Source organism: Felis catus, chromosome C1 (assembly GCF_018350175.1).
Source record: "Felis catus isolate Fca126 chromosome C1, F.catus_Fca126_mat1.0, whole genome shotgun sequence".
NCBI classification, from domain to species: domain Eukaryota; kingdom Metazoa; phylum Chordata; class Mammalia; order Carnivora; family Felidae; genus Felis; species Felis catus.
Genome location: NC_058375.1, coordinates 93,715,876 through 93,742,837, shown reverse-complemented (window position 1 = coordinate 93,742,837; position 26,962 = coordinate 93,715,876). Strand labels below are relative to the sequence as shown.

The 26,962-nt window shown below is 41.8% G+C and overlaps 1 protein-coding gene across 3 annotated transcripts in view; it reads right to left on the bottom strand.

The window, feature by feature from the left end:
- Positions 1 to 570: 570 nt before the first annotated feature.
- The window catches only part of AHCYL1 (adenosylhomocysteinase like 1), a 38,452-nt gene continuing 12,060 nt past the window's right edge, over positions 571 to 26,962 (bottom strand). Inside the window, exons 1-17 of one of the 3 annotated variants that reach the window (XM_045033268.1) lie at positions 19,490 to 19,705; positions 15,215 to 15,326; positions 12,574 to 12,717; positions 11,470 to 11,570; positions 10,957 to 11,059; positions 9,487 to 9,581; positions 8,811 to 8,917; positions 7,877 to 7,993; positions 7,573 to 7,636; positions 6,678 to 6,766; positions 6,242 to 6,312; positions 5,781 to 5,875; positions 5,595 to 5,693; positions 5,132 to 5,200; positions 4,609 to 4,687; positions 3,138 to 3,258; positions 571 to 2,615 (exon numbers count right to left, since the gene is read on the bottom strand). In XM_045033268.1, coding sequence (XP_044889203.1) covers positions 2,609 to 2,615; positions 3,138 to 3,258; positions 4,609 to 4,687; positions 5,132 to 5,200; positions 5,595 to 5,693; positions 5,781 to 5,875; positions 6,242 to 6,312; positions 6,678 to 6,766; positions 7,573 to 7,636; positions 7,877 to 7,993; positions 8,811 to 8,917; positions 9,487 to 9,581; positions 10,957 to 11,059; positions 11,470 to 11,570; positions 12,574 to 12,717; positions 15,215 to 15,305 — 1,452 coding nt within the window. In that variant the 5' untranslated portion in view covers positions 15,306 to 15,326; positions 19,490 to 19,705 and the 3' untranslated portion in view covers positions 571 to 2,608. Of the gene's footprint in view, positions 2,616 to 3,133; positions 3,259 to 4,608; positions 4,688 to 5,131; positions 5,201 to 5,594; positions 5,694 to 5,780; positions 5,876 to 6,241; positions 6,313 to 6,677; positions 6,767 to 7,572; positions 7,637 to 7,876; positions 7,994 to 8,810; positions 8,918 to 9,486; positions 9,582 to 10,956; positions 11,060 to 11,469; positions 11,571 to 12,573; positions 12,718 to 15,214; positions 15,327 to 19,489; positions 19,706 to 26,962 lie in introns of those variants that run through there. The other 2 variants (XM_011285057.4, XM_011285058.4) reach the window with 2 other exon arrangements.

Sequence of the window (26,962 nt, the reverse complement as noted above, 5' to 3'; positions counted from 1 at the left end):
ACAAATGAGGAACCCTGAAGCGTAAGCAGATTTGTCTTTTTTTTTTTTTTAACTTTTTAAAGATTTTATTTTTAAGTAATCTCTACACCCAATGTGGGGCTCAAACTCACAACCCTGAGATCAAGAGTTGCACACTCCACTGACTGAGTCAGTCAGGTGCCCCGCAGATTTGCTTCTTGATGGAGTTTACAATGAAAGTGCTTTGGCACAGAGCAGGCAAACAAAACTTAAGATATCACTACAGGGGCGTCTGGGTGGCTCAGTCGGTTGAGCTCTTGACTTTGGCTCAGGTTGTGATTCTGGGGTTGCGGGATTGAGCCCTGCGCCAGCCTCCATGTTGAGGGCGGAGCCTGAATGAGATTTTTCTCTCCCTCTCTCATCTCTCTCTCTCTCTATACACATATATATATGGAGATATTACTGAACTCTGCACCCAGCCTGCTCCTCTCCATATTAGGTCCTCAGCAAATCTCTATCAGAGACTGCTGACTGGCCCATGACTCATCCCACCCTCGAAAACAAATTCTAATGACGTTCTGTTGTTCAGTCAAGAATGACACAGAATTCCAATAAGGTCTTATCATTTTAATTGACTTTAATGATTATTGCTCATCTGCAAGGATTAATATTGCATTCATTAAAAATCATTCAATACAAAATAAACTTGTTCCTCCCAAGTTGCTCTCCACACGCTCCCTCTGATGCCAGACATTTTCCCACAGTGTCCTTTGTTACATGGCTTGACAGAGATGGAACCCTTACCTATTATTCCTATGGACACAGAAATAGATGGGGAGCAGGGGGCAGGCCAGAGGGCTGCGGGACCTGGGCCCCTTCCCTCCAGCAGAGCTGATGCGATGGATACCACTGTTGGCCAGGTTACCTCCCCTAAAGGATGGGGTGTTCTGATTGGCTGGTTCAATGCCCTGTGGAAAAAGGGCTTGAACCATTAGCATCTACAGAAAAGAAAGCATGGTCACACTGAAAAGGAGTGGGAAGGGGCTGGGTGGGGGAGAACTAGGAGAGGAAAAGGAAAAACGTTTTGGCAAGACTCTGCTAGAAGGAGGCAGAGTGAAAGCTTTCCTTTCATATGTTACTGTTTTTTAATGTCTGTCTCTCTGATCAATGGCAACAGAGAAATGAACATTTCTAGTACCTAGCACTAATGCCTGACCCAACTTTGAAGGATCACCAGCTAGAACAAGTTGAGGATTTGGAATCCTGGATAATTATATACTTAAAGCTCATGAGCATAAAGCTCATTGGACCATGCAGAAATGCTGGTAAGCAGGGTGCATGGCATGGGAACACACCTCTCTAATCTTTGAGGGCCTCTCTAGGGATTCTTTCCAAGTATGGGCCAGGACGCACGGATTGCCTTCTCTGTGCACAAACTGCCCCTTAAGATCTTGGTTCAAAAACTCTTTGTGAAATGTGTCAATTAAAAGTGGTACCACTTCCGTGAAACTAACATTATACAGGGGGCCTAAAGTCCCGGACCAGTTATACGGAACTATATTTCCCTCACCCTGGCCCAATTTATCCTTCTTCCTCCCATCCACATCTACCTCCCTTTAAATATTTTAGGTTGCAAAAGCACAGCTGACCAGAAATTTGCTCTTAAAGGATAAATCCTAAAGATAGAGCTCAGTGTTTTAGACTGAGTAATGGCTCAAGAAATTCGCCATCAGCACAAGCTGTATGGGGCAGAGCTGATAGAATTTGCCGTTATGGCCCCAGTTCATTGATGCTATAAACTATGGGCTTAGAAACAGAGGGACTTATCAAGAGTTTGAGATCAGCACTTCTCTAGACTCAACTGTGTACTCTCAGCTCCAAAGGTTCAAAAGAGAAACTGGTAACAACTAATCACCCAAGCAGTTCCTCAGTGTTAACACTAAACTTTTTTTTTTTTTTTTTTTTTTGTACAACAGAAATCAATGCTAAGGGACAAAATTCAACTGAATAGAGTGCAGTCTGGTTAAAAACCTGAAAAATGAGAAGGTCTGGTGGGAGTGGAGGAAGGGCTGTACTAAATCCAAGTGGACCAACTGGATCTTAACAATACACATCTCTGAACCAGACACACCACCTTCACACAGGAAACAGGGCTTGGAACATCTGGGGAAATGAACATGCGCCACCTACATCTAACCTACCTGGCTGGTGGGTACCATCCCTGCTCCTCTGAAGAAGTGAAAGAGCACTGATTTCAGCAGCTAAGAAATGGGCTCTTTTAAGGCAATTTAGACATTGCAGATTGTTCAACATGGAAGGTACCTTAGCATTTCCTGTTAATAAGGTACCCAATTAAGACTAAAGTCCCCAGAAATGGGAAAGGAAGAATCACCTTTCTGGGCTGGGAGAGTAAAATCCTTCTTTAGTGACTAGGGTGAGGAACCTTGAACCTCAGTTTCATCTAAAGAGCCATGAAGCAAGTTCCTGTGTGGTCTGCAGAACTTGGATAATGAGATGAAAAAACAAAAATGAAATTATAGAAAAAAAAAATCAACAGGAAAGGAATAAGAAGAAAATAAAAGTTATCTTAAAAAATATTTCTTTTAGAGTTGTGTGGTTCATGTGGACTGGTCCTTGGGAATATGGTCCATTAGTATCTGTAAATAAAGAGATTGGTTGGTTAGCACTTGTGTCTTCCACATTGAGAGATCCAAGAGAAAAATCTGAAACAGGGGACACTCCCCAGGGTCCTTCCCCAGCCCCAGCTGGGATCCCTAAAGCCGTTCCCCAGGGATCATTCTTCCCTGTGCTTCCACAGGGCTTATGACAGTGCCACCTCTGGTTTCATTTCCTGCTCCCTGAAAACATAAGCCAGTGGTTTTCAACCCCGACTGTATATTAGATTAATCTAGGGAGTTTTTATCAAATAAGTCTGGGCCCCAAGCCAGACCAAATGTATCAGACTGTCAGGGAGTGAGGCCCAAGCTTCCCAACTCTAGAAAACCCTTACTCCTTATATCTACCACTAGATAACACAATTTCTCTGCCTGTCTTGTTAGGTTGGAGCAGAGTTCTTATACTCTTCAAAATCAGGCACAACACTTTATTTAAGAAAGCCAGCTAACCTGCTTGGTTTAATACTGCGTAAAAGAGCTTTTCACTTGTTTTTCCCAAGTTACCTGTAATAATTGGGTTTGAATGGCCCATTTTTGTTGAGTCCCAGATATTTTGCTTGGTCATCTGTCAGCTCTGTCAGGTGGGCATCAAATGATGGCAGGTGCAAGCTGGCAACATACTCATCTAGGAAGAACACAGTGATGGGGGAGCAGACCCCATTTCAACCTGCCTCTCAGAACATAACCTCCCCCTATTTTCATCTGAAGCTTTTTGAGAAAGAGGACAAGGAATGGAATAACTGCAAGCATCTACAACTCAAAATATTTGCTTAAAGAGCCCTCAAAGTTGCCTTTTTTGGCAAGGTACCCCCCCTGCACGTCCAGAGTGTGTTCAGAAAGGCATTTGCCAGGGTAACAAAATGGGGTGGGCTTGTACCTCTGCATCCTTCTCTGGCAAAGCTTCTGGCTTTACCCCAGTGGCCAACATGCTATGTATCACTCTCATCTTCCTGCAACAACTTCTTTAACTGAATTACACTCAAACTACAGAACAAAGTAGACACCGGTAGCTCAAAAGACCTTTGTGTCGGGGCGCCTGGGTGGCGCAGTCGGTTAAGCGTCCGATTTCAGCCAGGTCACGATCTCGCGGTCCGTGAGTTCGAGCCCCGCGTCGGGCTCTGGGCTGATGGCTCAGAGCCTGGAGCCTGTTTCCGATTCTGTGTCTCCCTCTCTCTCTGCCCCTCCCCCGTTCATGCTCTGTCTCTCTCTGTCCCAAAAATAAATAAATGTTGGAAAAAAAAAAAAAAAAAAAAAAAAGACCTTTGTGTCATTAAGACTTATTTAGAATAACATCCATAAGGGCCTTGAATTTTAGGATCATGGATTTCTAAGGCAGCTGGTGCAAATTTATTACTCTTCCCTGGATAAACTTCCTGGGCTTTTATGAATATGAATTAAAGAAAAAAACTCAATCTGTTGGAGGAGATGAGAGCGAGAGGTCTTTCAGCTTTAATCAAGGGGACAGGGGCTGATCAATTATAGATGGGAGGTGGGCATCACTATTCAAGAAGGGAAAGAATCAGAGAGGACATGTTTTCCATATGAACGCAACACAGCTGTCCCCTAGAATCTCAGAGGTTGCATTATTTACACAGAGGATGGACAATAAAACCTAGATTTGTTTCTGTTTCTCTCATCTTGGTCCCAGGCTGAAGTCACTAGTGGTAGGAATTTTACTGAACTTCATAAGGCTACTCAGACTAAGAGCGTCTACCCTAAACCACCATGCTAAACACTTAGGCTCGTTAGTTGTAATTCTTACTACAATTCTGCATTGTATGTATTACTCTCACTTTATTGATGAAGAAACTGAGGCCCGTAGCGATTAGAACTTGTCCCGAGGTCCAGAAACCATGAGAGGTTAGGATGGGGATTACAACTCTGACTCTAAATCTAATACTTTTCATGATAATCATTTCACCAAACCATTCAAGAGTCTGAAGATCGGTACAGGTTCCTACTGTTTCTCACTCACCCATCTTCTTAGGAAGCAGGTATACGTCTTGTTTGTATCGTCCCTCAGGTGCATTATAGAGTTCTATCAGTGCCAAAGCCTAGGTTGAGAGAAGAGGGTGAAAAGACACAGAAACACTTCTTAGACAGGGACACAAAAACAAAACTAGATGTAACAGGGTCTTGGGTAAGTACTACAGTGATGTATCATAGTGACAGCACCCAGGACTTGGCCTGTAATCACCACCACCACACATCGTAAAAGGATTTGCTGCTGTTTTTGTTTAGTTCCTAATAAAAGAACAGACTAAATACAACTAAGCCAGAACACTACATTCTCAGCTAACACAGCCAACTTAAAGGGACACAAACTCCAAGTCTGCCTGACTGAAGACTCTCTTCTACACTCGAGAAAGCCTGTCTTGCCCACCCACGACCTGAAACGTGCTGAAAAGAACATAGCAGGGCACACTCTCATCGGAACTATGCCCGAGGCCCCGTCCCACTAATCCCAGGGCAGGAGAAGCAGGCATTTAGTCACATACCTGTGTTGTAGCTGTGATGGACAGAACAAAGGTGGGAACTGTGGAGCAGCTCAAATTGAGCAGACGACCCTGGAAAGGTAAGAGAGCCCTGGGATGAGTTTTGCTCCCCTTCGGGTTTCAGATTCCAGGGTCATCCAAGTTAAGCAAGTGCAACTCAGATGGTAGAGAAAGCATTACAGTTCCAGATCAGGACCGAGATTTTATCTTATTTTCTTAAGTCCATCGGAGTAAGACAAATGAAGAATGAGCTGTGGTCAGGAAAGAGTATGTTACTTGGGAAAAGGTAGGTATTTTTTTGAGTGGTTCTATGTTAGGGACCAGAAAATGTACGAAGGAGATCTGTATCCAACGACAGAGTTCAGGGAAACATGGCATAACATTTCCTCCCTGCCCCTCCTCCTGCCGCAGATCTAACTACGGTGCCTGTGCCGCACTGCCAAAGCCCTTCCGAGTGCGTACGTACCTCTGCCAGGAGGACGACGCGTTTGCCATCTGGCCAAATGACATGGTCCACCTGAGAACGCACTCGCTCCCATGTCAGCTCTGGAGTGCGGAGGCTGGTCTGAAAGGAAGACAGCACAGTTGACTGTGGCTCTAATGGAAGGAAGGGGAAAAAGGCCTTGCGGTCAATGAATGAGAGAAACCATACCACATCAATTTCCGTGTTGGAGTGGCCCATATTGCACACGATACAACTGTTTTTCATGCGGTCCAAGTGCTCCCGTGTCACTACATTCTTATTTCCTAAAAATAAAGGGAGAGCGGCTGAAGGAGATGTTGAGCAACAAAGGTACCAACTGGCTTTCAGTAGAAGATGGGAAAGAGGAGTTTCGCTGCATGAAAGAGCATGTATACTCTGTGAGAAAAGTGTATGCTGCATAACTGCTCTTCAGGCTCACTGATTTGGTTTTAAGATTCAACTGTATAAAAAGCCATCAGGGAAAAAGTCTCTTTGTTCTGGAAAACACTGAGGTTCTGATCGCTTATGCTAGTTCTGAGACTTCTACTCCGAGCACAGGCCTCCCCTACTTTATGTGACGGTCAGACCATTTTCACGATCTGGCCTCAGAGTTACCACTCCTCCACGCACCTCGGAGCACGGACACTTACCCGTGCAAGTTATTACGACATCAACTTGCCGGATGACTTCATTTAGCTTTACAACCCTGAACCCATCCATGCTGGAAGAAAAGGAAGGAACATTATGAGCAAAGCAAGGAAGCAGTGGGACAGAAGCTGGTCACAAAATGAGACTGCTAAATTCCCTTGCAAAGTCAGGTCCAGGGCTACCTCACAGGGATGATAAGTGACAAGCTGTGCTAAACTACAGACTGGCCTCTTCAGACTCCCCAAGACTCCATTCAGGAAGGGAAAATGCCAAGAAGCTCCCGGAGCGCCCTGGGATTACAATGGAGGGAACAGAGCCATCCTAGCCTTCTCTTCCTCTGAGAGATTTCTGCAAGGAATGGTTAATACGATCCATCATGAACTCTCAGAAGCACGAAGTCCTGGGGTCAATCTAATCGTATCACCACTCTGTTCTTACCAGGCCTGCAGAGCACAGATGGGGTCGATTTCTGTGATGTAGACAATCGCTCCAAGGGCCTTGAGAGCAGCACAGCAGCCCTTTCCCACCTGCAGCACGTAAGAAAGAAGTCGGGGTGACAGGTCCATCATGGCATGGGTACTGGGGCAGGTAGGCTCTTCGGGAGATGGGGATGAACCTCCCTGAAATCACCATCTAGTGAGCCCTTGCGGGGATGCTCCAATCCAAGCAGAGCAGAAACAGATCCAGATTATGCTGTGACCCTTAGTCAGAGAGGTGATTTAGCGGACACTCACATTTCATAGCAAGGGCTGGGGCTTGGGATGGTAAAAGAAATCAGGAGATCAAATAGGTGTTACCATTAGGAAAACAAGACCAAGGAAGAGCAACTGTAACCTCTCCTATCTTAGTCCAGAAAAACTTGATTAACTCTCATCTAAGATGCATCTAACTCAAGGAAAGCCCAGCAGCTCGGGGAACTTCCGTGGGTCACAGATGACAACAAAATCTCCTTCACCTTTTCTAGTTTACAGATAATCAACTATGTATCACTTTGGGTCCCACCCTTCACTCCAATACCAGGGCACTTGTGTGGCTAAAATGCTACATATTCACTCGAATTAAGTCTCATAAAAAGTAACTGTTATGGGGGGGAGGGGGCGGGTGATGCCCACATTCCATTCTACAAGACAACGCGGTGAGATCTGAAGATTCGATTCATTTTGTGCATCTCTATTCCTAAGTCTGAATAAAACACTTTTGCTATTATTTTGAGATACGTTATCTAAAAGCATGTTTTAACCTCACAGCAGTGACCATCCTGACAGCACAAATCTCCTGCACTCCACATTTCTGGTAAGTCTACGAAAAGACACACTGAGGCCCAGCTATTTACCTCACCATAGCCACACACCACCACTTGTTTCCCACCAAACATCACATCTGTGGTCCTCTTCAGGCTGTGGAAAACAGACAAGGGCTCAACTTAAACATTATTAGCCCAAACACAGTCCCTCTGCACACAATTAAAAGAACTCTGGCTGGAAGCTGCCTGGGCTCGGTATGAAATGGACCCCTCTGACAAACCTTTAAAGCCAAAGGAAGACCACGGGACAAGACTGGAGTGGTATCAGATTAACACTGCAACCCAACCCAGATCTGTCCCCTGTAAGTCTGAGTATCTCTACATTTCAACTCACCCATCCAAAATGGACTCTCGGCAGCAGTACAAGTTATCAAACTTCTGTTTGGTAACAGAATCATTGACATTCATGGCCGGAACACAGAGCTTCCCAGCTTTGGAGAGCTGATATAGCCTAAAGGGAGAAGAAGCCACAAAAACAAACAAAAACAAAGTTAGCTGATGAAACAATATGCAGCAAAATCTGCCTAATTCTCTTCAAGCTTCATGCTGCCCTCCCCAAGGACATTAGTAACCAAGATCATTTCCTTGTCATCCCTCCTCACACTTCTTTTCATTTTCTCTCCCCCTTAGCCCCCCCCCCCTTTTTTTGGAAGGGAAAAAAACCCCTTTCCATTGAAGAAATTTACTTCTCTTCCATAAAAGGGGATGTATTTCCTTAGACCAGCATTTTCTCAATATATATAAAAAAACATGCCCACCCCTGATAAACAAAGATTATCAATGACTCTGCTTTGGTTCCCTCCGTGTGCGTGTGTGAGCATGTGCGATGTGCTCCCAACTGAGAAACACTCTTTCAGATAGAGATCTTTTAGATTTTCCGACAAGCCAAGAATATTTTGCCCAGTTTTGCTTTTTGTAGTGTGTATAATGTATACTTTTACAATAGGATTTTTTTTTATATTTCAAATATAAAATTATAATACAATATTGAATACAGTTTTTCCAGATATATTCACTCCCTACACCTCCCAGCGTTGGCTGAGACTCACAGTGGGTTAAGTGGGAAAGAAAAATGTGTGAACGAGAACCTGAGATAACTTCCTCTTAGGGCCTCCTGGATTCTTCAAAAGGAAAAACTCAGAAGTTTTATCTAATGAAGATACTCCCAATTTAGTTACAAGTCTGAAACACAGCCCTAAAGCCTGACAGAGACCAGAAGAATTTGCTGAGGCAAGAACACAAGGGGCAGCTACTCCAGAATCTGTTACCTGTGAACACCAGTCACGCTCTCTTCCACAATGCCTCGGATCTTCTTAAACACGTTTGGATACTTCTTATAAACCCAGTGGGTTAAGTCTCCCCCATCATCCAGGATCTATAGAACAGCCAGAAGACTTCTATGGGCATTCAGGCTGCTAGAGCTGGGGGGAACTTTGAACCCACTTTCTGTACTAGTAAGAGAGCCCTGTATGTTTTGGAAGAGCACTCCTCAGAGCTCCTTAGAGCAGGTTTAGACAGTGGAAACACAGTCAAATTTGTCGGTGTAAATGGTTAAAAGGATTCCTAAGTTTGTTCTTGGCTAGAGGGAAGAGTATTAGGCTAATCATAGACTCGTTTTTAGTCTAGAGTCTTGAAATATATAACTCCTTGGAATGCAAAAGGAGAGCTGGGGCAGGAAGGAAAGAAACCAGAATCCTATTCCAAAGAGGTACCACATTACTTCTTTCTATTTCTTTCTGCTGTGTTTGAGCCACACGTGTTCACTTTAGTCTTACCCTTCCCCCACCTTTCCATTCAGTACTCCGACCCATTCTGAATAGGTTATCAAGCAACAAAGTAAGTGCATGAAGAACAAACATCCAAAACATATTTAGGGAACCATGCTTTGAGGGAAAAAAGGAAACAAATCTGTAGTCAAAGTGTAGGATGAATATGTATCATTACCATGTTAGCTTGCCAACCATCCATGTTCACACAGCGGTCAATACACCACCAGAAGTCATCTTCCGACTCGCCCTTCCAAGCAAACACTGCAACTCCTGTAGGGATGGGAACAAATCAGCTGACTCCTCCTTCCGGGAGTTCCCTATACCAATACCACTTTCTGAGATCCACGTGAAGAGAAAAAGGCTACAGAACCTATGTTGGAAAGGAAACAACTTCGAAGGGGCAAAAAGTCAAAAGAGCACCTTTCGTTGAGGAATCGGTAATGAATTTAAGAGATTTTTGTTTTAAAAATATTTTAGAACCTTAAAATGTTATTCTCTTTGGCCAATTTCACACTTGGAACTCTGTCCTAAGGAGATAAAATGAAGTGGGAATTAAAATAAAGTTGTTCACCGGAACATTATTCGTATCAGCAAATATCTTAAAACAACCTAAATGTTTAACAGGAGTATTGATAGTGAAGTAAAACCACGTGGCCATATGATTATTACAAATGATGCTGTCAAGTTTTCAGTGACATGGAAAACTACTTCTGAAAATGTTGTATTTTAGGTTATAAAATTGTATACGTACAGAGATTTATTTATCTCTGTAAAAAGTGAACTGAAAAAAGGAAAAAATGTGTCAAATATCCCTGTGTACTAGGATTATTATTATTATTATTTTGGAAACTCCTCTAAATTTTCTGCAATAAACACCAGGAAAAGGTAAACAAGAAAAACAGAACTATTATAAAATTGCTGAGGATCTCAAGGAGACGGGAGGTCCTTCAAGGAACTTCATGGTTCTGGAACGCCTGGGTGGCTCAGTTGGTTAAGCCTCCAACTTCGGCTCAGGTCATGATCTCATAGTTTGTGGCTTCGAGTTCCACGTCGGGCCCTGTGCTGACAGCTCAGATCCTGGAGCCTGCTTTGCATTCTGTGTCTCCCTCTCTCTGCCCCTTCCCACTCAGGCTCTGCCCTTCCCTCTCTCAAAAATAAATAAACATTAAAAAAAAAAAAAAATTTCATGGTGGTTTTCTTCTGAACATTTTAACAATAAAAATTGTTTTATGCTTAAGTGAACTTAGAAGCAGTCGACAATTTTTCAATGAACTACTAATACAGAAGGCACTCCTTAACTTGTGTTCTCTCAAAAGTGATGAGCCTTTGGTGAAAAAAGACCAGCTGAACTTGTATACCCCACACAGTTGAATACTCTTCTTTGTTCACTTAACATTACAATTAAGCATTTCCCCATGTAATTAAGATTCTTTTCAAGGGTTGGTCATTCTTAATGACCATATGATATTTCATCACGGATATGGACCTTCATTTTATTACCCATTTTCTTCCTGTTGATATTCTTAATACCCTCCAAATTCTACAGCCCCTGGACATACATGATACTGTAAGGACTATTTTAATACATAAATACTACATTTAGATAATTATTTTGAGGCAAAGGTGGTGAAAAAGCCGAACTTACCAGCCTCAGCCAGTGCTGCGGCCACTTCATTCTGAGTGGAGTAGATGTTGCAAGCAGACCAGCGGCACTGGGCCCCCAGGGCACAGAGTGTCTCAATCAACACCTATGCAGATAGGAAGCAAGAAAGGGTGAGAAAGAGGAGGGCCAGATAGGAGTGGCATGTGTGGGAACAGTACGGGCAACTCTGCAGCAACCTAGCCGCACTGTGACATTACAGAAGGTATAATCCAGCAAGGCAGCACACTGGCATCTAACTTCACCCAAAAGATGTGCTCCTAAAAGTCATTACATTTTCCTAACAATCATGTTTTTGCAACTCTAGATCTCCCAAAGTTAGGTTATGATTATACGTATGTATACAAAGAAGAAAACCCCATTATTGGGTAACAGGAGGCCCCACCTGATGGTCATTTGCATTTGGAGACTGGATAGATAGGGAAGGAAAAGCAAGTAAAAAGAGTTTGTTTTTTTCTCCTCATCACGAGTCCCTCCTTTTTCTCCCAGCAAACTCACCGCTGTCTGGGCTGTGATGTGTGTACAGCCCACTATTTTAGCACCAGCCAAGGGCTTCTCCCCCTGAGCACGTTTCCTGAGTGAAATCAGAGCAGACATGTCTGTGAAAGAACAGAGGATTTGAGCCAGGCCTGCACCAGCAATATCACCAATTCCTGCCCCAGCAACATCTAGGGCTGGTCTGTATCTGTTGAGATATCGCAAGATAAGGTAGAAAAACTCTAAGTATATTTCCTCGATGAATTGGCAGCTTCAACAGCAGAACAACAGTGGGGAGCTGCCAGCCAATCACCTGGAATTTCTTTTTCACTGTTTCAGCCTTGTGTACAGAGGGCTGAATGGAGAATGAAGTAACTTCTCAAATCTGATCCAAACGGAGGGTGAGTCTCCTCATTCATTTGGGAGGAGGGGGAAATGGTTATGGCAGTGGCTAATGGGCTCCTATATATAATCATCAGACCAGGAAGGAAGACTTCACCCTCAGCAGACGAGCACTTGTTTCTCTCTGCTACCGGAGCCCATTCTGTCAGTCTGTCTGGTTTCTGTACTACCCCCTCCCAGTACAGAGCATGCCTATAGTGGGAAAGCAACAAGAGTAAAAAGACTGTACCAGGAATGGGGTCGGTGAGGAAACCAAATTTAACTGTCAGTCACTTTTACTGTAGCTCCAGCAGAGGGTGCTCAGGACCAGGGACCGAAGGAGACCCTAGGCGACCACATCCTTAGCTGAAAACCCTCCCACATTTGCCGCTTCTGGGAAATGTGGGTCTCTGAGATTGGCAGCTATGGTAGGATCCCGCAGAACTAACCACCGTGTAGTGTTCTGGGACTTGCTGACTCCACAGGCAGATCTCCGAATATGGTGTCATGGGGGAGGAAAACAGAAACTACACTGTGTAATTACTATGTGCTGAGAACAGGAAGCAAGGAGAACAAGAACCCTGAGGCTCCGGCTCCAACAGAGAGATCTGCTTGTACAAGAATCCGGAACACTGAACGTTCCCAGAGGATTTTTCAAGTTAGTTTTCAAGTGTGAAGTTGTCTATGGATCCTGATGACCAGCAACTGGGTTGCTTCTGGTCCCCTACCACTCCCTTTCTTTACCTTGCTCAGCAATCTCAATCTCCCGGCGTCCAAATTCTGCCTGCTTGATGTTCTTCACACAGAAATTGCTGCTGCCCTTGGAGTTGGTTTGCTGCTTCTCTCGGGGGGAAACCTCATCATCAGAGCTATCTGTGTAGGACGCAGCTGGAGCCAGAAGAGAAAGAAACAAGGATAGGAGAACCTCAGTAGCCCCCAACTCCACAAAGCACACTCCCCGAAGGACTCATTTAAGTGAAGTGAACTCTTAACTGCGGCCATCTTTTACGTCACCCTCAGCCCTACTCCTCCAGAATAACAGAGGTATGCAATTGTTGGGGATCTTTCAGTGTTGTGGCCCCTCTATCCACCCTGATGATACTGTGCCATTACTGCTTGTAACAAGAAGCTACTGATCCCAATTCTGCACCGGCCCTCGTGAATCCCAAGATAACAGGGGCACCTGGTCCCAACCTGGACTGGAATCAGACATGGCAAAAATGGAAGAATAACTTAGGGCATATAAGGAATGCAATTTCTGTAGATCACTGGTTTTCAAACTGAAGCATCTAAAGCACTCATCAGAATTACATGGAAGGTCAAAATACAAATGGCTAGGCCCCACCGCCAGAAATTCCCATTCAGTAGGTCTCAGATAGGACCCAAGAATTAGCATTTCTAACAAGTTCCAAGCTGTTGCTGACAGTGCTGTTCAGAAAACCACATTCACAGAACCACTAATACGGATGACAGCGACAAGAAAATCTTACAAGGGATTTTATACTAGGTTGTGCTCAAAGAATACAGAGAAGGAAAGAAAGGACTCAGAAGGTGAGCAGCTCTGGTTCTACTGTCAGCCCTAAGATCCCTCAAGATGTTCAACATTAAAAAAGCAGCTTCATATAAAAGCTAAAAATGTCCTTTCAGACAGATATGCAGGAAGGCATATAATAATCACTCCCCGACTCTTAAATCACCTCTTTCTTCTCTGAATCGAGTATTTCCTGATCTTGATCTCAGCCGGTATGTCAGGTCTCTCACTGTCTCCTACATACTACTTGCTAACACAAATACTCCTAAAGGTATCTGTCCCACTAGAGCAGTTTAACTGTATCACAAAGCTTTTAAAAATGCCCTGACAGGTTCCTGTTAACACATGGCCGTCAAGATCTTTGAGGACTTCGTTAAAGCTTTCTTCACTCACTCCTTTCTTCCTCTTTTAACTCAGCCTTTCACAATTAATTCTTTCTTAGCTGTGATCAGCCCGTTTATGACCCCCAGTCTTTTGTACCTGTCACTCCAAGACACCTTTTGTTTATGACAGCCATTATATTTGGAACCTTTTCTTGTACACAGGCCCACAGCAACTCTGTATATTCATTTATTTCAGTACTTAACCCTGTGTACCACCCTTTGTTTTCATCTGTCTATCTTATTTACACTGGGTTATCAGCGGCACAGGACAAAAGGACAAGTTTTTAAAAATGTGTTTACTTGTTTGTTTTTTCACATTCCTTTTACCTTGAGCCCAGTCCTTAATGTTGATACCATAGGGGTGCCTGGGGGGCTCAGTCAGTTGAGCACTGGACTCTTGATTTCAGCTCAGGTCACGCTTCTCACAGTTCCTGAGATCAAGCCCCACATCAGGCTCTGTGCTGATAGAGTGGAGCCTGCTTGGGATTCTCTCTCTCTTTCTCTTTCTCTCTGCCCCTCCCCTGCTCATGCTCACATGCTCTCTCTCAAAATAAATAAATAAGCTTAAAAAAAATAACAATACCACACAAATAGTATTCTGGCAGAAGTCAACAAATGGGTTTTGGTACAAATCCCTTTGTAGACACTAACGGCAATCTATGACCTTGGGCAAGCCTCTGAACCTCTTGACGATGTTTCCTCAGTTGAAAAATGAGGTGGGCTTAGGTTGGATGTCCCTGTGGATCTTCCAGTACTCAAATCCTAAATTCTATATCTTTTTCCACATTAACTTTCTAGTAGCCCATCTAAAGTTGAGAAGGGCACAATTAAAAAAAAAAAAGGCTACTTACATAGGGTTAAAATAGGATATGGGAACTAGAAAGAAACAGAACTAGAGACACATTATAGTAGTTTGAACCTTTCCTATTCGAAAGGTTAACAGGGGAGGACACTTCAACATAAAGGGTAACCTAGTGAATGAAAGGAGCCAAAATACTAGTTTTTATTGTCACAATTCAAGCAGTCTTGGAGCCGAGAAAGAAAAAGTCAGGTGGCAGGGTGTATCTTATACAACCAAATTAGAAATTATACTTCCAAAGTACACCTCTTTTTCAAGGCCAGTTCTGTCAGCCAAAATAGAATTGATTTTCTCCCTTTGTACGTGGGCAGATAAACGTGGGAATGGGAACTGGCCCAGTACTACTGACCAGGCACTGGCCACAGACCACACACAGACACGGCCACGCATGGGAAGAGAGTCTCCAGATGACAAAAGCCTCACCAGCTACAAGCCTGGCTGGGGACATTTCCAGTGCTCAACTGCTAATTATCAGCTTTTAGCACAAAGGTGGGAAGTCCTGACATGAGGTCCTTTCAGATTCTAGGTAAGTAAAGAGCAGGGGATAGAGAACTAGCTTAAGACCGTGCAACAGAGAAGAAAGATCGGAGTGGACTCAGAGCCCACACTTACCTGAACTGTAGCTGTCGGTGGAGGACTGGGAGATGGAGCGAGACAAAGACCGGCGGCCTGTCTTGGTGGGGAACTTGGTGAACTCTTGCATGTCATCGGCAAACTGGATTTGCTGTAGGAGGAAGACACACACTTGAAAACTTACAACAAGGATGCTATGAAATGCTCCATTTTTTAAGGCCATACATTTCCTTCCCTGAAACCTCAGGTGATCACGTGGCCCCTACCAAGCCAGCAACTCTCCCACCAGAATGAGGGCAGGCAGAGGCTACTTGCGGACTCCTCTCCAAATGCCAATTACTATCTCTTTCCAATTGTTTCAGAACCTTTTGTGGGGGGAGGGGGGCAGAGCTCAAGACCCAGCTTTTTGTACCATCTGTCCAAAATTCACAAGTCCCTCTTCTCACAATCCGTAAAGTTTTATTTCTTCTTACAACCTTGACACATCAAACCCTTCACTCTTCCTCCCGACTCTACCAAAAAACAGGCACCATTTCATAGTGCTTCTGCTCTTTTTCATTTTCCAGAATATAGTCTTGTAGCACATTCTTATCCTGAAATTAGCAGAGGTCTTGTTGTTTGAAAAATTATGGGGATGCCTTGAAATGGTGATGGTGGGTGCCAAGTCGGAGTCCAATCATACCCGTACCTCACAAAGCCAATATAGTGTCCTTAGAACCTGCTACGTCCAGTAAAATGCTGGAATACACTAAAGAAAGCCAAATTAAAAAATATATGCACACCATAGTAAAATCCAACTAATCAGGACTAATTTAAAGGAAGGAGAAAAGAAATGACTTGGTAAACTCTGTATTCAAAACTTCCTTAAATGAAATACACCAGAACTAGGTAACTGTCTGAAGGATATTTGGAAAACTGGCTTTAATAAATAGCAAATACAATTAATATTATTTATAGTCAAATTAGCGGATGTTTCTAAAGTATATGAAAACTTTTTCCTCCATTAAATGACTTAAACTTTCCTCCTGAACTCTTATTTAAACTCTGATAAACCCTGCAAGATATAAGAAATAAACTTCAGCCTCCTGAAAAACAGAATGGTTTGAGACTCTGAATTAAGATTCTCCTCTCCTCACAACCTGACTAAATCTGAAAGGTTCCCATGGAGAATCCATTAAGCTAAGTCTTTAGCAGATATCTTTGGAAATGTAAAAGCTATTACAGATTAAAATCTTCTCTCCATAATGCTAGCAACATGGTTATAGCCACTTTGAAGCCAGGAATAGTAAACTCCCCATTTGTTACAGCTGCAAAACATTCCTCTCCTCTGTCACATGTACCTTTGAGATAGGGTAGCATCAGCTGGCAGTAGAAGAATCAGGCTTAAATGTGCAACACAGCAAAATAAATAAGTAAATAAAAGAGACTCGGGCTAAACAACATATATATGGCACTAGAACTTGACTAACAAATATCTTTGTACATCTGAAGCAGCTTTTTCAGTTTAGATGCTAAAACTTTATAGCTTAAATGCCAAAAGCACTAGTTCCTTTCGGGAGGGGCGGGGGGAACCACCTACTCCGTTGAAGTGGCCACAGGTCAGCATCTGCCCTTCTCGATAGGATTTTCCACTGCATGTTCACATGACTTCTGCAGTCAGCAAAGCTAGTTTTACTGAAGAGATTAATCCAAGACCAAGGTAATGACTTTCAACCCAATATGCAGTTCTTTTGGTGGCAGAAAAAATAGAGTCAAGATACCATCAATGGCTTTTAACACTCTCCAAAGGCAGCCCTTCCTCCAACAGCCTTCTTGTTCCTGGCATGGGCAGTCTAGTCGGAAGCTAGTCTTCTCTCTTGGCTGTTATGATTCCCTCCTCTGTTCATCTTTTTTCAAAAGGCTCTGGGCATATTCCCAAACACCACCTACCTGGCGGTGGAGGAGGGAAATGCAGTAACATTTGCAGTTTCTTAAATAAAAAAATAGAGAGGTGGCTGTGGCAAGATAGAACTGTGTTTCTTCAGCAACCTAAGAAGTGACTTAACAGTCATAATCCCACCTTGTATTAATGAAGCTCGTCAGTAGCCTAAAGCTTAGCAAAATCTTTCCCATCTAAAAATATTAGACTGTGTTGCAAGCAGCTTACCAATCAGTGCTGTGCCCCATCTCTCAAATCATTAATAGGGTGCCTATTTGAAGTGGGCAGCATGTTAATTCAAGCCATGACATGGATGGATGGCTGTCTAGTCTCACAACTCTTTGACACTTTCACTGCTTGTAAATAAGGTAGTCCAGCTCTACAAAGATGCGTGATAACCTGTCTTCTCTCCCACCACCAAACTGCGCAAAGAGATCTGCCCTGCCAGTTCCCACCAGGCCTGCTTGCCCCCCTGGAGGTCTTTACAGCTAGTACCCGTCTTCCTTCCGAAGTACTTCCTGGAGTGCCGCTCACCTTCACATTATAAACAAAGACACTGCTGTCAAAAGCAATTTTGGGTATCACAGTTTTCCCTCTAATGAAACCAGATCTCTGTAACAGCCTTCTAATTGGGATGGATTCACTGCATTTACACCCAATACGATCACTTAAGTAAAAACAAAATCCAAAGATGGATTGTTCTGTTTACATTATTTCCTATTGTCATGATTTCTTCCAAACATAATTTTTAGTTGGTATACTTCAGTGTTTCTTCAAAGCTGTATCTATAAGGAAGGTTAGGTCTAAATATGATGCAGAATGGGAAAGAGGGGAGGGGGAAAAAGAGATACAGAAATTGGAAATCCAAAAAGTATCTGATCATCAAAAAGTCCTACGTTAAAGAACTATTTGTGTTTGAAGGCTCACCACCCTGTAAACAGCCTTACCCACAACAAGCATGCCAGTATTTCATTCTTGAACTAATATTACATCTGAGAAAGGCTAGAAGGTCAGATTGACCCATTCTCCAAATAGCACATCCAAATACAGAAGTCTACTTGCTGTGCCTTAAAAACTCAATTAAATATCAGGCCAATTTAGTGTGCTATTTCAGAGCACCTTTTCAAAGGGCTCAGTGGGTACAATGGCTGACTCCCTTCAACATGACACTGAAAATGATAAAGAGAAGCTCTACCAAAGAAACAATTTGGGATATGGTACATCCACCACCTAGTGGTTAAGTATGGTGACAAAGTGAGCTGAAAGAATTGCTGTATGTAATTTATCAAGAAAAAGGGATCACAGGCAATCCAAAAGTTATAAGCCTCCAAGGAAGAAAAATTGTTGTATACTACTCAATTTATCCCAACTGATATTTCTTACCATAAGAAGCTGAAAAGCTTCTTTCCACAAACATTTCTTCCATCTATTCAAGTGTCAAATAGCTTAGCCACACTTTTGTCCCCGGTCCAACCCAATTTTGCTGTCTAGCTCCTGAATCACAGGGAATTAAAAGCCATAGGAATTCTACTATGACACTATGGCCAATGGATGGTGATCAGGAGAATAATCATTATTATATCCTTTTAATCAACACATTTGGCAGGCACCAACTAAGTACCCAGTGGTATTTCAGGAAAGATCTATGAGATGAAATATGCACAATCTGTAGATGTGTTTTGACCGACAGGGTAATAACACAAATGGCTGCGAGAGAATTTTACTGCTTCTTAAGAAAGATACTAGATATTGTGGTCTTAACAGCCTTATCTGGATATTGTTTAGCTTAGGCCTCCAAAAATCAGAGGTTAGACATCTTATTAAACGTATTATTTCACATGCTTATCTAACAGCTTGTCATTTCCTCAGCAAGGTTTCCTCCTAGGGGTGAAGGACTAGACTCAAAGGTAAACAGCAATTATTAGGAAAACAAATCATTAAGAAAGCATAGCTTAGAAGTGAGTAAAGGGATCAGTCTGTCTCAACTGCTGAGGAATATCTGAAGAAGGGCCAGTCAGTACCCCTCCTCCTGGTACATTACCGATTTTCTGAGACATCCCCAAATTTATATAATCTGTTCCAGTGTCTCTTCTAGCATGTTGTGTGTGCAGATTTTTCTGTTTTGAAGTTATGGTCAGCATATTTCTTAGCAACTGAGCAAAAAGATGACTATTAATGAAGCTAGCAATTTTAACAAGTCAATTACTAAGCAATGTATTATGACACCTTCCAGGATTCCTACATCTCTTCCAATCCCTCTTTCACACATCTTCTGGCTAAGGTATTCCTTCTCCTACAGATTCTACCCTCATCTGCTCTTTATTCAGAGGAAAGGAAGAGGGTATGGCTGTCAGCCTAAACTAAATAGGTACAAGACTTTTCTCCTTGATACTTACCACTGATCAGTCTGATTCCATTTCAGATGAATCAAAAGAAACAGTTATCAATAAACACCAGCTTTTAAGTACAAGAACTACAGAAGTCTGCACATCTTTCAAACCTCCAATTAGGTAAAAGAAATTTCCCAAAGAAGAAGGGTATCCTCTTCCCAACACTTTGCTCTCAGGTACACCACCAGAAAACAATTTATCTCAAGGGAATCAATCTCAGGCCACAGAGTCAAATCCACAGCCACCTTCAGTCACTTCCATTCCCCAGCGCAGAAACCAGTCTTCTGAGACTCAGCAGGTTTTGGCTGCTCCCTGTCCTCCTTCCCTGTCTCAAGTTTCTTAAGTTCTCAGTTTCCCCAGATGGGGCCTGAGCTTCTGGAGGGGGAGGGAATGGCAAGCTGACTAATCACAGCACGTATCTCCCTCCACCACTCCACTCCTCTCTGGGTAACAGGAGGGTAACAGGATATAATGTGAGTGTGTGCATGCACGCACACACACGCACACTGCTAGAATCCAACTCCAGAAGAAATACTCCTTTCAAAAATGGGAATCAAGTTCATCTTTCATCAATGTTGGTGGGAGGAAGGGGTGAGGCAATACCAGGGTTCACAATGCCAAGTCACTTAGCTGGTGAGGAAGGAACATAAAGTTTGAATACCTCTGCAAAGAGCAGTTTTATCCTTATCAGCTACTCTCTACCCCACCTCCCACCCTTCATATGAGACAACATACCTCACTGGCTTTGCTAATTATCTCCTGAGGTGCTCTAATGAAAATAAGTGATCTAGGCCTCCAACTGCCAACTAGAGGTAAAATTAAGAGGTTAAAAAGTGGCAACAAATAGGACAGGAAAGGACTTCCTAATCTTTTGAAAACTGCAATTTACACTAGATACACATCCCGACTATGTTTCAATGCCTATTTAGCTATCTGCCCGTCCAACTGCCTGTCCTGTCCATACTTTCCTCATCCTCAATCTGCTACAAATAGTATATGAAAACATGCTTGTTGCTCTTTTTCTCTTAACATTCAATTATCATCAACTCTAGCTTATTTTTAATTTTTAAAATATTTATTTTTAATATTTATTTTTGAGAGATAGGCAGACACAGAATCCAAAGCAGGCTCAAGGCTCTGAGCTGTCAGCACAGGGCCTGATGCGGGGCTTGAAACCATGGACCATGAGATCATGACCTGAGCCAAAGTCGGACGCTTAACTGACTGAGCCATCCAGGCGCACCAGTGTTTATTTTTGAGACAGACAGCGTGCATGTGTGTGTGGGGGGGGGGGGGGGGGGGGGCGGGGGAGGGGGCGGGCAGAGAGAGAGAGGGAGACAGAGAATCTGAAGCAGATTTCATGCTGTCAGCTCAAAGCCCAACCTGGGGCTGGAATCCCCAAACCATGAGTTCATGACCTGAGCCAAAGTCGGATTCTCAACTAACTGAGCCACCCAGGTCCCCCATTTATTTATGTAGAGGTGACTGAAGAAATCTAGACTCCTGGAACATACCCATGACTTTCGTGATACACCAAAGTTCCCTTCCAACTCCCTCTGCACCCCCACTGTTTCATTTTCCCAACTTTATTATGATCATTTTCTACATACAAAAACTTAACAAGAGTAGTATAATGAACACCTTTATACCCTCCATCTACACTGAATCTATTTTCCACATTAGGTTTCTTTCTCTGCATATATACACATGTATACATGCACACTTTCAAGTGGTCCTGCCAAAAAAAAAAAGGTTGCAAATATGAAAATTCACCAATAAATTCTACAGAATGAATTTTCTAAGGATATTCCCCTACAGAACCACAATATCATACTTAAGAATATTAACAATAATCCTGTATCATCCAGTCTGTATTCAAACTCCTCTAATCATCTCAAGAATTTCTTTCAAAAAGATGTAGTATATGCACAATGAAATATTACATGGCCGTAAAAAATGAAATGACATTTGCAGCAACCAAAGGCTATAATGCTAAGTGAAGTAAGTCCATCAGAGAAAGACAAATACCATATGATATCCTTGTATGTGGAATTTAAAAAACAAGCAAAGAGAAAAAAGAAACAAAAAACAGACTCCTAAGGACAGAGAACAAACCTAGTGGTTACCAGAATGGAGGTGGGTGGGGGATGGGTGAAGCAGATATAGGAGATTAAGAGTAGACTTATCTTGATGAGCATTGAATAATGTGTAGAATTGTTTAATCACTATATTGTACATCTGAAACTAATGTAACATTGTGTTAATTATACTTGAGTAATTTTAAAAAAAGAGTGTCTTTCATAGTAATAGACCTAAATGCCTCCCCAATTCTTCCAACCCAGGATAGAACCAAGGTTCACGAAATGCGTTTGGTTGTTAGGTTCCTTCAGTGCCTGGTTATCTATCTGGAATAGTTCTCCTGTGCTTCTTTCCCCCCCCCCCCTGCAATATTGACATTTCCTGGACAAGTCCAGGCCAGTTGCCTTTTGGAATCTCCCACTTTTCAGATTACTTTTTCCTATAAATTGGAAGTTCAGCTTTGAGGTTTGATTAGAAAGAGATTAAGATTTTGGCAAGAATACTTCATAGATAATGTTGTATACTTTACTTTGCATTGTACTAGGTAGCATATCATGTTAGGTCATTCCATTATTAGTGGCACTAAACTGAACCCTGGGTTAAAGTGAGATCATCAGTCTCTGAAAGGTGTATTTTCTCCTTTGCAAGTAACGGTTAAATTGTGGGGTGATATCTGTCAGCTTGTGAATATCCTGTTCCCTAGTGACTTTACCATCTGTTCATAATCCTTGCCTGAACCAATTACATTGTGGTGGGGGTGGGGGGATGTTATAGAATCATGTTTTTTTCCCTTACCATTCTTATCACATGTATTAGCTGGCATTACTTTTTGTAAGGAGAAACTTTTCTTCTCCCTCTTTCATTTTTTTTCCTTACTTGTCTTTCATATTTTTATTTATTCAATCTGTTACACTCAATAACACAATGAGTACACTGAATGCTCCAATTGTCTCAAACTGGGCCAGTGGGAGTCTCCTTCAAGCTGATTCTTCTGTTTAAGTGCTTCCTTCCTTTCTGGTATAAGAAGATATACCAGGCTCACCTTGTTCTTTCTCTGCTTCAGATCTGGACTCAACGATTTCTCCATTTCTCCAAGCTGTGGTTTCTTTCAGTGGGGAATGGTATTTAGAAAATAATATCTGAGTATAAAATATGCTAATTGTTAATAGAAGTGTCAGTGCTCCTAAGTTCTTGCAGGGAATGGAGAAATAAATCTTTTTGTTTACTCATGAGTTTATATTGATATTTCCATTTCAAATTTAACATTTTTTAAACTTTTAATTTTCCTATTTGCATTTCTTTTCTCTTATTATTGTTTTTTTTCTTAAGTTTATTTAGTAAGAGAAAGAGGGAAGGAGCAGATAGGGAGAGAGACAGAGAATCCCAGGCAGGCTCTGTGCTGACAGCGCAGAGCCTGATGCAGGATCCCATGAACCAGGAGATCACAACCTGAACCAAAATCAAGAGTCAGACATTCAACCGACTGAGCCACCCAGGCACCCTCTGTCTTAGGTTGACAATGCTGGTCTCTAATAGCAATGATACGCTTACTTGTTTTATTCTAGAATACAAATAAAACAATTTCAAAATTACAAGACTAATGTTACTAACAATATTCTACGTAGTGAAGTGTCAATATTTCACTGAAGTTCCTTTTGTCCTTAGAAAATATCTCACGAAGGATATATCGGTGAAGTATGGTTTTCTGAGTGGTTAATATCAATTTGATATGTAGCTAGATTCATTTGTTTCTGTTTACAAGCAATTTTAAGGTTTCCCTTCTCTTTAATTTTTTGACACATAAGGCACATGTCTCAAAAGTTTTAAAGGTATATTCAGAGAAGTCTCACTGCCATTTCTATCTCCCCAACCTTCCTCCCTCCTCACCATTTTCATTAATTTCTGGTTTATGTTCATTAATACAGGTAAAAAAAAATAGCAAGTATATACTTATACTTGTATTTTCCCTGTCTTTCTTACTCAAAAAATAGACTGCTAAAATATTCTGCACCTTGTTTTTTTCACTTAGCAATCACTTTGTATTGGTTCAGAGTGTAAAAATCAATAATTCTTAAGTGCTGGGAAAGACTGAGCCAGGTTACTACTGTTCACCTTATATGTTTGTCATAAAAAGTCATTAGACTTAATTCACAGTCCTCTCTAAAGCCTATCTTGACTTTAAATAAAACTCACAAGAAGTTAAACTGGCAAACCTCACTGCAAGGTATGCTGGGATGTTCTTTAAGATGAAAATTTGCCAACTGCTTACAAATAGGCAAATGTGTATTCTTCAAATTAATTTCTATCAGAGAAAAGTTAACAGTGAAAGCAAGCAATCGATCATTGGACAGGTGTAGAAGATGGAGTTTCTGACATTTTGGAAGGTGGCCACACAGACTGAATAAATGCCATCTGTATAATTTCTTAGCCTGCCAAGAAGAAACAAGATTGGAGACGTATAAAAACAATCCTTCCTTTCTTCCTTCCTTCAATTTGGAAGTTTAGCTTAAATGAGGTTGAAAGCCAATTACATCTTAGAAATTCAAACCCTCTACACATATTTGCTTGAGTGAATGGGAAGGCTATATCCACTGAGGGGTGAAAGACATGAAAATCTTTGCCAAATAGTTTATGGCAAAAGAGCTACAAGCAGCTCCAAAAAAGTGGCAGCTGAGTGGACCTGGGTGTGCTTTCTAAACCCTAGGTTAATACCCAACAAAGGTTAATGAGACAGAAACCATATCAGTTGTTTTTTGTTACCATCTACTGCTTCCCATAAAGTATAGGCTCAAGGGAGGAAAACGCCATCAAAACTCAACACCAAATAAAATAATAATCAGACTTTAAAGACCGAATATTGAATAGTTAACTATGTAGTAACAGGTATTGTTTCCAAATGTGGGTGGGTCAATGGGATCCTTCAGAATCTGCCCTGTAGACAGATGGAATAGTTTCGATTTCAAAAAACAAGGTAAAAATCACTTTAAAGATCAGCTGTAGGCGGCTTTAGTTTCCACAGCTCTTAAAAACACAAAATAGCAAACATCTAGGAGATTAGAAACATAATTCAAGGACAAGAATCTGACAATCAGTCACATCAAATACAATCACACTGTATTTTCCATTCTAGAAAGGTAATATTTGCCATCCCTTCCTGACTTTCTAATTTGAGATGTATATATTCAATTTTAGATAAAAGTCTCAGCATGAAATCATGACCTTAGATAGTCTGTAAGAAAAAAGGTAGTTGATGGGGCACCTGGGTGTCTCAGTTGGTTAAGTGTCTGACTCTTGGTTTTGGCTCAGGTCATGATCTCACAACTTGTGGGTTGGAGCCCCACGGTAGGCTCTGTGCTGACTGCACAGAACCTGCTTGGGATTCTGTCTCCCTCTCTGCCCCTCCGGAAGTCTGTCTCTCTCAAAAATAAACATTAAAAAAAAAAAAAAAAGAAAGAAAGAAAGAAAGAAAGAAACAAACAAACAAGGTAGTTGAAAGGAATTGGTGGTTGCAATGTGCCTGGGGCTATTTAACAATAAGAACCACCTATTGCTCCAGGATGAATACAGTGCAATTCCCCAAACTCTCTAGCTCCCCAACCAGAACACAGAAGTGAGTTTTCCTGACCTGTGACTTTCTGAACAGCCATTTTCTAATGAGGAAAAGTGGACAGATGCACAAGGATAAAGATCTCTTCCTTTAGGCTGTACTGCAAACCAAAAGTCAAAATCAAATTTGGTATAGGAAGAGTTATCCTTCAAATGTGATCAATAAGCAACACTGTGAGAACATCACTGATCTAAATATTTTTCAAACCATTCTTGTTTAAATTCTGGCATATAAAGAACAAGTAAAACCACTGCAAGCATTACATCAGGACTTTTACCTAAAGCTGATTATAGATTTGAAATCCACACTTACTGGTATCAAAAAAACAAGGTCCTGAATGCCTAAATTTCTATGACATTCTAGTTTTGCACTCTGCTTCAACATCAGTGGCCCACAGATATGATTTCTTTACAGAAGATTTGTATTTTCAGAACATGTTGGAATCTTTCGAGTGAGAGATTTACTCTTCACAGATGAAAAAACAGAACAGGGGTTGGGGTTAAGTGACTTGCTGAAGGCAAATGTGTTAACAAATTGAGATTTAGAAAAAGCAAAAAAAAAAAAAAAAAAAAAAAAAAAAAATCCCTACAAGCCCAGTACCATTCTATTATCCTTCTTCTAGAATAGGCTGGGGGAAACAGCAGCTCTCCCCTTTATTTTCAAGAGGTCAGTTAAAGGATAGTCCACTATTGCAATGAAGCTTTCTGAGCTTCCATATGAAGACTTGTGAGCTCTAGGGAAGGAAGAGAATTCTCTCCATTCCAAAATCTACATTGATTTTGGGAAAAGTGAAATGATGCAGAGAAATGTAGTATTTTAAAGCTGCCAATGAATTGCTTTTAAGAGGTGCTGCTCCTTGGACGTGGAAAGGGTGAGGAGAGAGTAAGAGCCCAAACGTGGAGGCAAAAAGCTCCGGTCTAGCATACACTTCCACCATCTTCTGAGGATGGAATGGGGAGGAGGAGAACGTACGGGCAATCTAATCCAGACCACTAGGATGAAAGAAATGACCCCAGAACTTCCTGCTGTAGGCATCAAAAGCAACTTAGAAATTCCACCTGTTATTTATTTATTCAACAGGTTTTCAATCTGGTATGATTAAAACTGATCAATGATTTGGTTTTTTTCATCATCTGGGAAACCTATTATTATTATTATTATTATTATTATTATTATTATTATTATTATTTTAACATTTATTTATTTTTGAGAGACAGAGAAAAAGCATGAGCCGGGGAGGGGCAGAGAGAGAGGGAGACACAGAATCTGAAGCAGGCTCCAGGCTCTGAGCTGTCAGCACAGAGCCTGACATGGGGCTCCAACCCACGAACCGTGAAATCATGATCTGAGCCGAAGTCCGATGCTTAACCAACTGGGCCACCCAGGTGCCCTGAAACCTGCTATTTTCATTTAAAATGACCATATTTTAAAACATACAACAAAGAATATATTTTAAATGTGCTTTTTAAGGTAACTTATTTATGTTGTGCACAATGGTAATGGGGGAACTTTTCTTTCACACGACAGTACAATCTATAAAACTAACTGTATAGCTTTGTATGGTGAATAGAACCTTAAAACAGACTTAAACAGTCCCAGGAAGTGAGGCCTGAAATTCCTTTGATCACTCAAAGGGGCTTCTTTAAAAATAGAAAGTAAACATAATTGGTGGTATGATTATATTCCCCCTAGATTAGGGAGTTTTGGTTTAATGCATCACTGAGCAAACAATGAGATCTCCTTATATTAATAGCAGGTTAGAAACTTTAATAGCAGAACAGTTTTTCCATATG